The sequence below is a fragment of the Pristiophorus japonicus genome, chromosome 15 (genome assembly GCF_044704955.1).
Source record: "Pristiophorus japonicus isolate sPriJap1 chromosome 15, sPriJap1.hap1, whole genome shotgun sequence".
Taxonomy (NCBI): Eukaryota; Metazoa; Chordata; class Chondrichthyes; family Pristiophoridae; genus Pristiophorus; species Pristiophorus japonicus.
Genome location: NC_091991.1, coordinates 64,744,324 through 64,757,608, shown reverse-complemented (window position 1 = coordinate 64,757,608; position 13,285 = coordinate 64,744,324). Strand labels below are relative to the sequence as shown.

General features: G+C 41.5%; 1 protein-coding gene across 2 annotated transcripts in view; it reads left to right on the top strand.

Annotated features, from left to right (window-relative positions):
• The window catches only part of LOC139280820 (FYVE, RhoGEF and PH domain-containing protein 4-like), a 370,209-nt gene extending 358,283 nt beyond the window's left edge, over nt 1–11,926 (top strand). For both annotated transcript variants that reach the window (XM_070900542.1, XM_070900543.1), the window contains one exon: nt 7,471–11,926. In XM_070900542.1, coding sequence (XP_070756643.1) covers nt 7,471–7,746 — 276 coding nt within the window. In that variant the 3' untranslated portion in view covers nt 7,747–11,926. The remainder of the gene's footprint in view (nt 1–7,470) is intronic.
• The last annotated feature ends 1,359 nt before the right edge of the window (nt 11,927–13,285 follow it).

The following is a 13,285-nucleotide window of genomic DNA, read 5'->3' as shown; positions in this document are numbered from 1 at the left end:
TCTGTGGGCTTCCATTTTATCTCAACACAAACAGGCCTTTCCGTTAATCTACACTTAACATTTATACCTGCACATAATCAATTTTAATGATTAATAAGCACTTTTTTATTCTTGCATCAGTCCTCTGGGGCCACACTGCTGGCTGAGCTGCAAGACACATGAGGTTGTTAGAGGAGAAGGGGGTGCTAGGGTGACTAAGTGAGTCCAGCGCTACACACACCATATGCACGACAAAAGCACCACTGCTCTCAATCATTGCAGATATCACATTTCATGACCAACACAATGTGCATTGCTATGATTTTCATTAGGCCAGTATTATTTTGGAAATCATCTATCATATATGATTGTTCGGATGAGTTGGTGTGGCATCTATTGACTATACATCACGCAATGATGTAAGTTTTACTCACGTGGCATCACTTCAGGTTCTGCAGATGCGTCCAGGGGTGCTTCCCCACGAGTGCTAGCACTCGCTCCTCCATCTCCGTGATGTCGCTGGGGATTGGTGGCCCCCCACCTGTTCGCCTCTGCATGGACTTCATTGTCACCTTTTACATAAGAAGCTATTGACATTAAAACATAGAAAATAGGTGCAGGAATAGGCCATCCGGCCCTTCGAGCCTGCACCACCATTCAACAAGATCATGGCTGATCATTCACCTCCGTACCCCTTTCCTGCTTTCTCTCCATACCCCTTGATCCCTTTAGCCGTAAGGGCCATATCTAACTCCCTCTTGAATATATCCAATGAACTGGCATCAACAACTCTCTGCAGTAGGGAATTCCACAGGTTAACAACTCTCTGAATGTAGAAGTTTCTACTTGCCTCAATCCTAAATGGCTTGCCCCTTATCCTTGGGCTATGTCCCCTGGTTCTGGACTTCCCCAACATCGGGAACATTCTTCCCGTATCTAACCTGTCCAGTCCCGTCAGAATTTTATGTTTCTATGAGATCCCCTCTTATCCTTCTAAACTCCAGTGAAAAAAGGTCCAGTCGATCCAGTCTCTTCTCATATGTCAGTCCAGCCATCCCGGGAATCAGTCTGGTGAACCTTCGCTGCACTCCCTCAATAGCAAGAATGTCCTTCCTCAGATTAGGAGACCAAAACTGAACACAATATTCCAGGTGTGGCCTCACCAAGGCCCTGTACAACTGACAGGATGACATGGCATGAGATCATTGCGTGATATCATTGCTAGGTACTGTCACAGACACTGATACAACACATAACCAACAGATGTAATCATGATTATGATTATTATCATTCTTTAACTAAAGACATATACCGTGACTGCAGGCTTTGGGTAATGCATTCCCGGTAAAAGTGCAAGACCTCACATCTGCTGATAGTCACTCTTGACTGTTACAAATCAAATTATATAAGTACATGTAAATCACTGTAATGCTTACTCTTGCGGATCCCACAAGGTCGTTCCATTGTTTGCGGCATTGCTTGCCCTCACTCACCTTGGTCGCTGACGAGACCACCTCTGCTATCTCGGTCCATATCCTCTGGTAGGCCTTTGGGGTGGGCTTCCCACACCATCCGTGTCAAACCACCCCAGCGTGACTCGACCTCCTGCAGGACGGAGGCATTTGCCTCGTCCGAGAACCTCCTGGCTCTCTTGCATCCTCCAATGTGCTCCTCTCCCACCTTGCTGCTCTCCAGTGTCAGTCTCCACAGCATGTTGTGATGCCTCCTCCTCTCCCTCCATTTATAGGGCAAATTCAGTCAAATATGTGGCTGGTAACAGCTACTTTTTTGTTTGCCTACTTGCTGTGAAGCTCTAGTCTCCCTCCTTCCTCCTAAAGCAGCCACATCACCCCAGACACGCCTTCAGTCCCTCTGAGCTCCCTCTCTCTGTTTCCTCTTCTGCGCATGTCATTGTGACCCTTGACCTCCAGATTCACGGGAATTGAGCGTTGCCATGCTGTAGCTAAGGATAGCCACACTTTATGGCAGAAGGTCAAAAAAATTTAATGCTACCACCCATTTGTTATCGCTCGCGGTAATGCCCATTTTCGAAAATGTAAACTAGGTGTTTTGAGAATGGGCGAGAAGCCGGCAATCTGAAAACACTTTTTTTTTTTAACCGCCCACGCTGGAAATAACGGCCATTTTTGGTCGATAAGCTCAAAAGTAGAGGTTCTAGCCCTCTGTCTTTCTACATTGTAAAATTCCATAATTCTGTGGAACTGTTGTGCAAAACAGACAACCAGAAAAACTGAAAAATCAAACGGGCAAATAACAAAAGCAGAAAAATAGAGAAATTGAATTGAAAATGAATAACCATAGCCAGAAATAGTGATTCAAAAAGAGTAAACTATAGACTGCTGAAAAATCAAACTGGAGAGAATGAAAGGCAGCTCAAAGAGCAGAGCAGTAAATGGGCAGTTATTGTAAAATGAGCGAATGATAGATATATTCACAACTGTGCAGTTAAATTCTGAAGTCAAAATCGTGCGTTGTGCAATTATGCCACTGCTTGGGTCAATAATCAAACTTGGCTGTGTTGTAATGACTTTCATCAGACATTTTAGTTGGGGAAGTAACAGTGGCAGAATAGTACTGAAGAGAAATGCTGAGACTATCACAGGAATTATAATTGGCAAACTGAGCCAGTTGCAAACACAATACAGGTAATGAAACCATGTGGGGCAGTGGGAGACTGGCTAGTGAGTCATCAGTGAAGTTTCTTTTTAAAGAAGTAGCTTGCTGTTTGATATTTAATGAAATTATCTAACAAAACAGTACAAAGATGTTAACGAACTGAACGGCAACAGTGGAAGTGAGGTGCATAGATGGAAGCATTGCAATAAAAGTTGGTATTGAAATGAGAGTGCATTCAGCCCAGTGAATCCCACCAGTTATTAAAACATGAGAAGACATAGAAACATAGAAAATAGCTGCAGGAGTAGGCCATTCGGCCCTTCGAGCCTGCACCGCCATTCAATAAGATCATGGCTGATCATTCCTTCAGTATCCCTTTCCTGCTTTCTCTCCATACCCCTTGATCCCCTTAACCATAAGGGCCATATCTAACTCCCTCTTGAATATATCCAATGAACTGGCATCAACAACACTCTGCGGTAGGGAATTCAACAACTCTGAGTGAAGAAGTTTCTCCTCATCTCAGTCCTAAATGGCTTGCCCCTTATCCTAAGACTATGTCCCCTGGTTCTGGAATTCCCCAACATTGAGAACATTCTTCCCACATCTAACCTGTCCAGTCCCATCAGGATCTTGTATGTTTCTATGAGATCCCCTCTCATCCTTCTAAACTCCAGTGAATAAAGGCCCAGTTGATCCTGTCTCTCCTCATATGACAGCCCAGCCATCCCTGGAATCAGTCTGGTGAACCTTCGCTGCACTCCCTCAATAGCAAGAATGTCCTTCCTCAGACTAGGAGACCAAAACTGAACACAATATTCCAGGTGAGGCCTCACTAAGGCCCTGTACAACTGTAGTAAGACCTCCTTGCTCCTATATTCAAATCCCCTAGCTATGAAGGCCAACATACCATTTGCCGCCTTTACCGCCTGCTGTACCTGCGTGTCCACTTTCAGTGACTGATGAACGATGACACCCAGGTCTCGTTGTACCTCTCCTTTTTCTAGTCTTCCGCCATTCAGATAATATTCTGCTTTCGTGTTTTTGCCCCCAAAATGGATAACCTCACATTTATCCACATTATACTGCATCAGCCATGTATTTGCCCACTCACCTAATCTGTCCAAGTCACCCTGCAGCTTCTTAGCGTCCTCCTCACAGCTCACATCATCACCCAGTTTAGTGTCATCTGCAAACTTGGAGATATTATACACTCTTCCTTCATCCAAATTATTAATGTATATTGGTAAAGAGCTGGGGTCCCAGCACTGAGCCCTGCGGCACCCCACTAGTAACTGCTTGCCATTCTGAAAAGGACCTGTTTATCCCAGCTCTGCTTCCTGTCTGTCAACCAGTTCTCTATCCACGTCAGTACATTACCCCCAATACCATGCACTTTGATTTTGCACACCAATCTCTTGTGCGGGACCTTGTCAAAAGTCTTTTGAAAGTCCAAATACACCACATCCACTGGTTCTCCCTTGTCCACTCTACGAGTTACATCCTCAAAAAATTCCAGAATATTCGTCACGCATGATTTCCCTTTCATAAATCCATGCTGACTCGGTCCGATCCTGTCACTGCTTTCCAAATGGGCTGCTATTTCATCCTTAATGATTGATTCCAACATTTTCCCCACTACTGATGTCAGGCTAACAGGTCTATAATTACCCGCTTTCTCTCCCTCCTGTTTTTAAAAAGTGCCGTTACATTAGCTACCCTCCAGTCCATAGGAACTGATCCAGAGTTGATAGATTATTGGAAAATGATCACCAATGCATCCACTATTTCTTGGGCCACTTAAGTACTCTGGGATGCAGACGATCAAGACCTGGGGATTTATCGGCCTTTAATCCCATCAATTTCCCTAACACAATTTCCCGCCTAATAAGGGTGTCTTTCAGTTCCTCATTCTCACTAGACCCACTGTGCCCTAGTACATTCGGAAGGTTATTTGTATCTTCCTTTGTGAAGACAGAACCAAAGTATTGGTTCAATTGGTCTCCCATTTCTTTGTTCCCCATTATAAATTCACCTGAATCCGACTGCAAGGGACCTACATTTGTCTTTACTAATCTTTTTCTCTTCACATAGTTATAGAAGTCAGTTTTTATGTTCCCTGCAAGCTTCCTCTCGTACTCTATTTTCCCCTTCTTAATTAAACCCTTAGTCCTCCTCTGTTGAATTCTAAATTTCTCCCAGTCCTCAGGTTTGTTGCTTTTTCTAGCCAATTTATATGCCTCTTCCTTTGTTTTAACACGATATCCTTAATTTCCCTTGTTAGCCATGGTTGAGCCACCTTCCCAGTTTTATTTTTACTCCAGACAGGGATGTACAATTGCTGAAGTTCATCCATGTGATCTTTAAATGTTTGCCATTGCTTATCCACCGTCAACCCTTTAAGTATCCTCTGCCAGTCTATTCTAATCAATTCACACCTCATACCATCGAAGTTACCTTTCCTTAAGTTCGAGACCCTAGTTTCCGATTTAACTTTGTCACTCTCCATCTTAATAAGGAATTCTACCATATTATGGTCACTTTTCCCCAAGGGCCTCGCACAACAAGATTGCTAATTAGTCCCTTCTTATTACACATCACCCAGTCTAGGATGGCCAGCTCCCTCGTTGGTTCCTCGACATATTGGTTGAGAAAACCATCCCTAATACACTCCAGGAAATCCTCCTCCACTGCATTGCTGCCAGTTAGGTTAGCCCAAGCTATATGTAGATTAATGTTGCCCATGATTACTGCTGTACCTTTATTGCACACATCCCTTATTTTTTGTTTGATGCTGTCCCCAACCTCACTACTATTATTTGGTGGTCTATACACAACTCCCACTAGCGTTTTCTGCCCTTTGGAATTCCGCAGCTCCACCCATACCGATTCCACATCATCCAGGCTAATGTCCTTCCTTACAATTGCATTGATTTCCTCTTTAACCAACAATGCCACCCCACCTCCTTTTCCTTTCTGTCTAGCCTTCCTAAATGCTGAATACCCCTGGATATTGAGTTCCCAGCCTTGGTCATCCTGGAGCCATGTCTCCATGATGCCAATCCCATTGTATCCGTTAACTGCAATCTGCGCAGTTAATTCATCCACCTTATTCCGAATACTGCTCTCATTGAGGCACAGAGCCTTCAGGCTTGTCTTTTTAACACACTTTGCCCCTTTTGAATCTTGCTGTAATGTGGCCCTTTTTGCATTTTGCCTTGGGTTTCTCTGCCCTCCACTTTTACTATTCTCCTTTCTATCTTTTGCTTCTGCCCCCCTTCTATTTCCCTCTGTCTCCCTGCATAGGTTCCCATCCCCCTGCCATATTAGTTTAACTCCTCCCCAACAGCACTAGCAAACACTCTCCCTAAGACATTGGTTCCGATCCTGCCCAGGTGCAGACTGTCCGGTTTGTACTGGTCCCACCTTTTCTAGAACCGGTTCCAATGTCCCAGGAATTTGAATCCCTTCCTTCTGCAACATTTCTCGAGCCACATATTCATCTGAGCTATCCTGAAATTCCTACTCTGACTAGTACATGGCACTGGTAGCAATCCTGAAATTACTACTTTTGAGGTCCTACGTTTTAATTTAACTCTTAGCTCCCTAAATTCGTCTAGTTGTGAATGTTCTGCATAACAACAACTTGTATTTATATAGCGCCAAGGTGCTTTACAGGAGTATTTTGCGATTTAAAAACTTGACGCTGAGCTGCATAAGTAGAAATTAGCACAGGTGACCTAAAACTTGGTCAAAGAGGTATGTTTTAAGGAGCGTATTGAAGGAGGAAAGAAGTGGACAGATTTAGGCAGGAAGTTCCAGAGCTTGGGGCCCAGGTAACCGAAGGCACAGCCACCAATGGTTGAACAATTGGTGAGGGTGGGGGGGGGGGGTTGTGGGGCTGGAGGAGATTGGACATGGGGAGAGGCAAGGCCATGGAGGGATTTGAAAATAAGGATGAGAATTTTGAAATTGAGGCGTTGTTTAACCATAAGCCAATGTAGGTCAGCGAGCACGGGTGATGGGTGAGCGGGACTTGGCACGTTAGGACAAGGGAAGCCGAGTTTTGGATCACCTCTGGTTTACGTAGGGTAGAATGTGAGTGGCCTGCCAGGAGTGCGTTGGAATAGTCCAAGTCTAGAAGTAACAAAGGCATGAATGAGGGCTTCAGCAGCAGATCAGCTGAGGCGAGGGCGGAGGCGGGCGATGTCAGAGGTAGAAATAGGCGGTCATAGCTATGCTGCGGATATGTGGTCGAAAGCTAATTTCAGGATCAAATATGACACCAAGATTGCGAAGTCTGGTTCAGCCTCAGACAAAAGTTGGGGAATGATATGGAGTTAGTGGCTAGGGAACCAAGTTTGTGGTGGGGACTGAAAACACTGGCTTTGGTCTTCCCAATATTTAATTGGAGAAGTGGTAGTGAGGTAGAGCTGGGTGTCATCAACGTACATGTGGAAACTGACGCTGTTTCTGGATGATATCGCCGGATGATATTTGTGTTGCTGCTGCCCCATTTCTCCCTAAAAACAGGGTAGTGGCTGGAACAGAAGTTTGACAAATCAGAGTTCCCACCCATCCTGATTTTTGGGCAAATGTCGATCTGTGTATCCAGAGCTCCTGCCAAAAACAACCATATGCTACATGAGGCAGTTGACTACAAATTCTGGGAAGAAAAATAATCCTAGCACTAGCATCTCTCATCTAAGCATAAATATTCCCCCCCAAATTAACTGTTCAGGTCACTGCCATTTGTGCAAAAAAAACGTCAATTATTCAGCAGTCAAGTTAACACGTGGTTTCTTGGAAACGCATTTCACAAAATGATTTGCATTTTTTTGTTTGTTTCTCTAGGATGTGAAGGCACTGGCCACTATTCCTCTTCTTGGCTACGCAATAGAAGACAATCCACGGGGAGTTGATGTGTCTCATGTGTTTAGACTTAAACAGTCAAGGTTCATCCATACTTTTGCTGCAGACTCTGATGATCAAAAACAACGATGGCTGAGAATCATCAATATGGCTGCAAAGGGAGAAACGCCCACTGACGATAATGATCTCGGTAGCGATGACTCCTCTACTTGGCGACTAAGCAGCCAGTCTGAGGCAGACCAAGCTATCAACAGCTGACACGGAAGTTCCAAAGCCACGTAATGACAATTTCTAAAGCATGTGTGGTATTTACATGAAAAAAATTTAAAATCCACTTCTTCAAATGAAATATCTATGTCCACGGCATCTGTTGCCCTAATTCATCCCTGGACTCATTCTGCAGCAACTACAAACTACCTTAGTCACTCACCTTTTGAAACTTCATCCTAGCTCTCTCAAATGTCCAGGATCCATTAAAAACTGTCCAACATCAACTTCTGATACAAAAAAACTGGGCAATTGAATAAGGTTTAAATTATGGTGATCTCATTATAAATTCCTTCTGTCTTTTGGCAGTTTTTTCAAGTAAAGTTGAAGTGGTGTAGAAGGTACTGCTCGGTAATCTACTGGATTGAAATTTATGAACTGTGAAGTTGCGATTTATATCCTTGTATCCCAGACTGTTCAACGAGCTTGTGACAGAAAAGCACCAACCCAAGTTCTTTAGAGACTATAATTCTCTGTTTTTTAGGCAACGGTTTGTTTGTCTGACCTCCTTCAAGATATTAACCTTGTGTTTTAAACCGTGGCAAAGATTTGATGTAATATTGTATTGTTTAAAGCTGCAGTATCCCTTCCTTTCTTTCACCTATGTAATAGTTACAGGTTAACTTCAGAGTCAGAGATCATGGATATGTGTGTGCATGGGGTGGTTTCGTTATCAGGAAATACAGTAAAAGTTTAACCAGCTTTGAAATGTAAAATAACCAATGAAGATGGACAGGAGCCATAATACATTAATAGTTATGCTGCACTACAGAATGGCAGGAATCAGCATTATAGAAAAGAGCAAGTTAGCAAAATGATTTAAAGTAAGTCCCTGCTCTCAGTTGAGGCATATGGTGCCTGGCAAACTGTCGAACAGAGAAGGGATTCAAAATCAAAAGGAGGCAAGTGACCCCTCAGTCGTCCTGATTTTAGTTCAGCAGTGCTATTGCCAGTGTCCTGGGCGTAGGTCAATCACTCATCCACTCAGATTGTAAATGGTCCATGATGAGATATGAGGGTCACCTAATAAGATGGGAGAGAAAAAATCTACAAAAATTGAATAAGAATATAATAAAATAAACCTCAAATGAAGAGCAAAAATGTGTATCTATACAGATTGAAATCAATATCTATATAAAGTAAAGAATAGAGACAAAGGCAGTAACACACTAAGAGTCCAACAACATGACCTAAATAAATGGGATGAAACAGTTTAAACTCCTCGCTGCCTTTAAGTCCTGCCTATACATTTTATGTAAATATGTACAAAATAATGAATAACTTGCTCAAACTCTACAATTTTTCAGTAAAATTATGACACCAAATAACAGCTTTAATCATTTTGATGTGAAATCATAACACAAGACTCTCACTGGCAATGATGAAAGATAGGCAGTTGAATAGAAAAACAAAATTTTTGGGTTTGATGGCTTTAAAATGTGGGTTTATTGACAATCTATTGACCTTGATTTGTCTTGCAATCTTTCCTACCCATTTGTCATTCCCTATAACATGTATTGTTTGGTGACTTCATTTGTAGAAGTTGAAAAACAATCCTGCTTCAGATCACTGGAAAATTTACCAAGAGCACTGACCAGAGAAATGTTGTTGAGCGCAAGTATTGCAGTATAAACTGGTGTCTGAAATTATATTGCATGCTTGATGGCAGGCAGTGGTTTCTGTAGTGAGGTAGTAGGTTAGTGCCTGCCCCCAGTAAAAGGATCGGGAAAAGGGATACTCCAACTTTAATTAAAGTTGAACATTTACATTATTTTGTGTGGAGCTGCATATTGAGGGTTCTGTTTTTCATTTGACCATGGTGTCAAATGGAATTCAATGACCAAGCCAGATATTACTATTTAAAATGGATTTTGTCACCATTCTATGATATAATGTGGGTTTGATGCAAAGCAACAATGTACTTCAATGCAAGTTGCATCGTGGGAGCAAATTTCCTTTGTTTAATGGGTAATGAAATCCAAAAGAATTATGAATGAGTTTAGATTTTGCTACACGTAGCACAAGGAAGAAATGTATTCCCTAAGTCATGAATACGTCAAACAAATGAAATGGTTTGCAAATACTTTTTCTTGTTGATGGTGCCCCTTTAAAACAATATTTCACCCCATGACACTACCTTTACACAAAAAATACAGTGAGACAGTTATCATGGCCATTCACTTCTTCCCCCAACCTCCACGATCTCGGCCTGCTATCTGGTGAAGGAACTTCTATCACAGTTTCATCAAAGATGTCCTAGCACTCGCACATGCTCGGCACCACTTGTGGCCCCCAGGAGCCTTCCATGTATCTTTTGCACTTCAATTCACAGCCCGTCTCCATCTGTGATGTTGTTGGAGCCTGGATTGGAGATGTATTTCAAGAGAAGTTTTTTTTTTAAATTCTTAATGTAAATATGTTTTGGAAAAAAATAAGTGGATGGAGCTTATGGTAGGTTTGTGAGTCCTTTTTGAGTTACTCCTCAGGATTGTCTCCGCGAAATGTTGGTGCAGTGGATGTCAGCCAGATAATATCCGGTCCCAGGGAGATGCACTGTATAGTAAGTTTTTAAACACTCCATTTAAAAACAAAAATTACAATATAGCTGATTTTAGGTTGATTTCAAACAGTAAATGGAGCACTTTTAAGAATTAATGTTCCTGCTGATCACTTACACTAATCGCCATTCTCATTTACAGTGCAATTAGAAAACGTATACCTGTGATTTTCCCTCTTGTTCCACATTACCAGTTCTGTAGGTGAGTGCAATGAATCTTTAGTCCCATTTGCTCCACATTGCAGAGGATGCCTCAAAGGTATCTGTGGACCCCACTTTGTATGACCTGTTCTTTCACACTTTTGTTTCAAATGTTCTGTCACCTGGTCTGTAGCCTGCTTAAGTTGTATTAGCACTTGAACATGCTGGCATGCATTGACTGCATCTTTAGTACTACACTTTTCAGTAGAGTTTAAATTGATGATAAAACTCTGCAATCATTTTCAATCAACTGATACTTGCGAAAATTCATGTATATAAATGTTTTTCTAAATTTCCAATCAGTACAGTATTAAAACTGAATGAATACAGGTATACTATATTATAGAATTGTTTTCAAATTTTAATTCTTCCTAATTGTACCATTTGCCACCTTGTATGTTTCCTGTTACAGCCAGGTCAATGAAACCCAGGGACCATGCTCACTGGTAATCCATCATCAGCTGTCATGAAGTGATGGGAGCTAGTTTATCCGTTCTGTTTCTCCTTTCTGAAGAAATGCCTCAGACTGGCCCAGTGATGATCAAACTCACCTAATCAAGGCCTTTGAGTTTGAGAAACTATTTGCCAAAAGTGTTTGAACTGGCTACTTCTGTCTTGGGATTCAAGTGCCTTAACACTTGGATTATTGTCAGCAAAGATTTTCAGGCCAACTCTCAAAAATAATTCATAGTTGAGGATATAAGATGTACTGTTAGAGGATATAATGCTCTGTCATGACACTACAGCTGGTGCAAATCTGATATTTGAATATTAAAGAACCATAATCATGCTAAATTAGAAGATGGTATGAAAATTGACTATTTTGATTACCCATCAAAATGAACAACAGATGTTTATTTGGTTTCAACCTGTTCTATACAGACACTTTAAAAATGCAAAGAGAAATTAGAGATCATAATTTGCTCAGTGCCGATGGGCTTTGCTTTGAGTTTTGAGGTTTTACATAAAGCACTTGTTAAAATATGGATTGTTGTACAATGCCTATGCTTGTAAAATTTAAGAATTCCTCACAACCTACCTCCTATAACATGAACTGGAATGGTGCCCAGTTGACAAACTGGGGTTTGAGTGCAAAATCAGTACAAAAAGTAGCACAATTGAGAAATTCATTTTGGGAACATGGGTACAATTTGCTGCTCACACCTCCCACTATCTGTCAATGGTCTTGTACATATAAATGAAACCAAGTTATGTTCCTTGTGAAATTCTGCTATTGTTTTCCAAATATGTCTTTTATTCAATCATTTGCTCAGAGTGCTTTTCTTGAGTTACTCATTTAATTCCTGTTTATGAAATGCAGTTTAATGAAATGAAATTTTATGTGTATGAAGGTGGCTGTATAATTAAAATGACTGGCTGTGCCACAATATTCAAAGTTGCTTTTATAGTAACATATTGCTGTTTATAATATTTAGTCTTTAGGTATTCCCATAAGGTACAGTGCAGTGATCACATGCACCCCACAGCCCCTTCAACAATTTTCAGAAGGTGGCACTTTGTATTGATTTTTTTTTAAAAACATAATTTCCATTAACAAGTTCATATAAACAACAAATCTTAGCACATTAACTAGTCTGCGATATTGTTTTCTGACCAATTTTCTTGCCCGTTGGAAGCAGTAGAGCTGGTAGTAATGTACAGAGCAGAACGGCTCATTTGGTTTTAATTTACTGCGATCTACTTGCCTTGGTTCCAAATGCATGCGTGCTGCTGTAGAAAACTAAAAGTTCTCAACAAAAAAATAGCTGCCAACTCAACCAGCCTTTAACTTGAGCTGTAGTTGTTCCCAACATTCTTTTACTTGTATGAAAGGAAAAAAATATAAGAATATGAAATTTAAATTGGGAAATCCAAATGTTGATGGCATCAAATTGGTGATACTGTTCTAAAGAATCCAGGGGCATGCTCCCCTGGAAAATCTTGACTGTTTACATTAACCATTACTCCAACAATTAGCACTGTGAGCAGGATGCAGACCCTCCAACCTGAATGATGTGGCAGCTAGCAATGGCGGTGTGTTTTTTGTACCACCTGCAGCTGTAGCATTGACTGGGAAGGAGGTGATCTGTATATATGCACTTCATAACTGATTTAAAAAAAATCTTAACCGTGACATTTCAATTTTCAACAGAGCACCAGACCATCACTTTCCTCAAAATTTACCTCAACACTGTCCCCCATTCAACCTCCTGTGCCAGTTCAGAGTTACTGTACCTCGCCCAACTCCCTACCTTTTTTTACAGGCTGGCTGGCTGGCCCCAGGAGAGTTACAAAACATTTCTTATTGTGGAAGAGTGCCACACATCTACAATCCTGTGTGGGAAGAAGATCCTAGCCCAATTAATAATTTTAAATCTGGGATCTATAGATTATTGCTAGCCATCTCTTTGAATGGCTGACTCATGTTTTATTATGTTAAAGGTGCCATATAAATAAATTGTTCCTATATTGGCAGCAATGTTCCCGCTAATTTTTTGGGATGTGTGGTCTGTTTAACTGGCTGTGCTGCCCATTCAAATCTCAGTGGCTTTTAGTAGGAATACCATGCATGCACAGAGTGGTCTGCATGGGACTACCAGAGCACTGTGCAGCTAAATGGCAACATTGACATAAGAACATAAATAGGAACAGTAGTAGGCCATATGGTCCCTCAAGCCTGCTCTGCCATTCAATAAGATCATGGACTCAGTTCCCTGCCTGCTCCCTATAACCCCTTTATTTCTGTCTTAAATTTATTCCAATGATAGACAG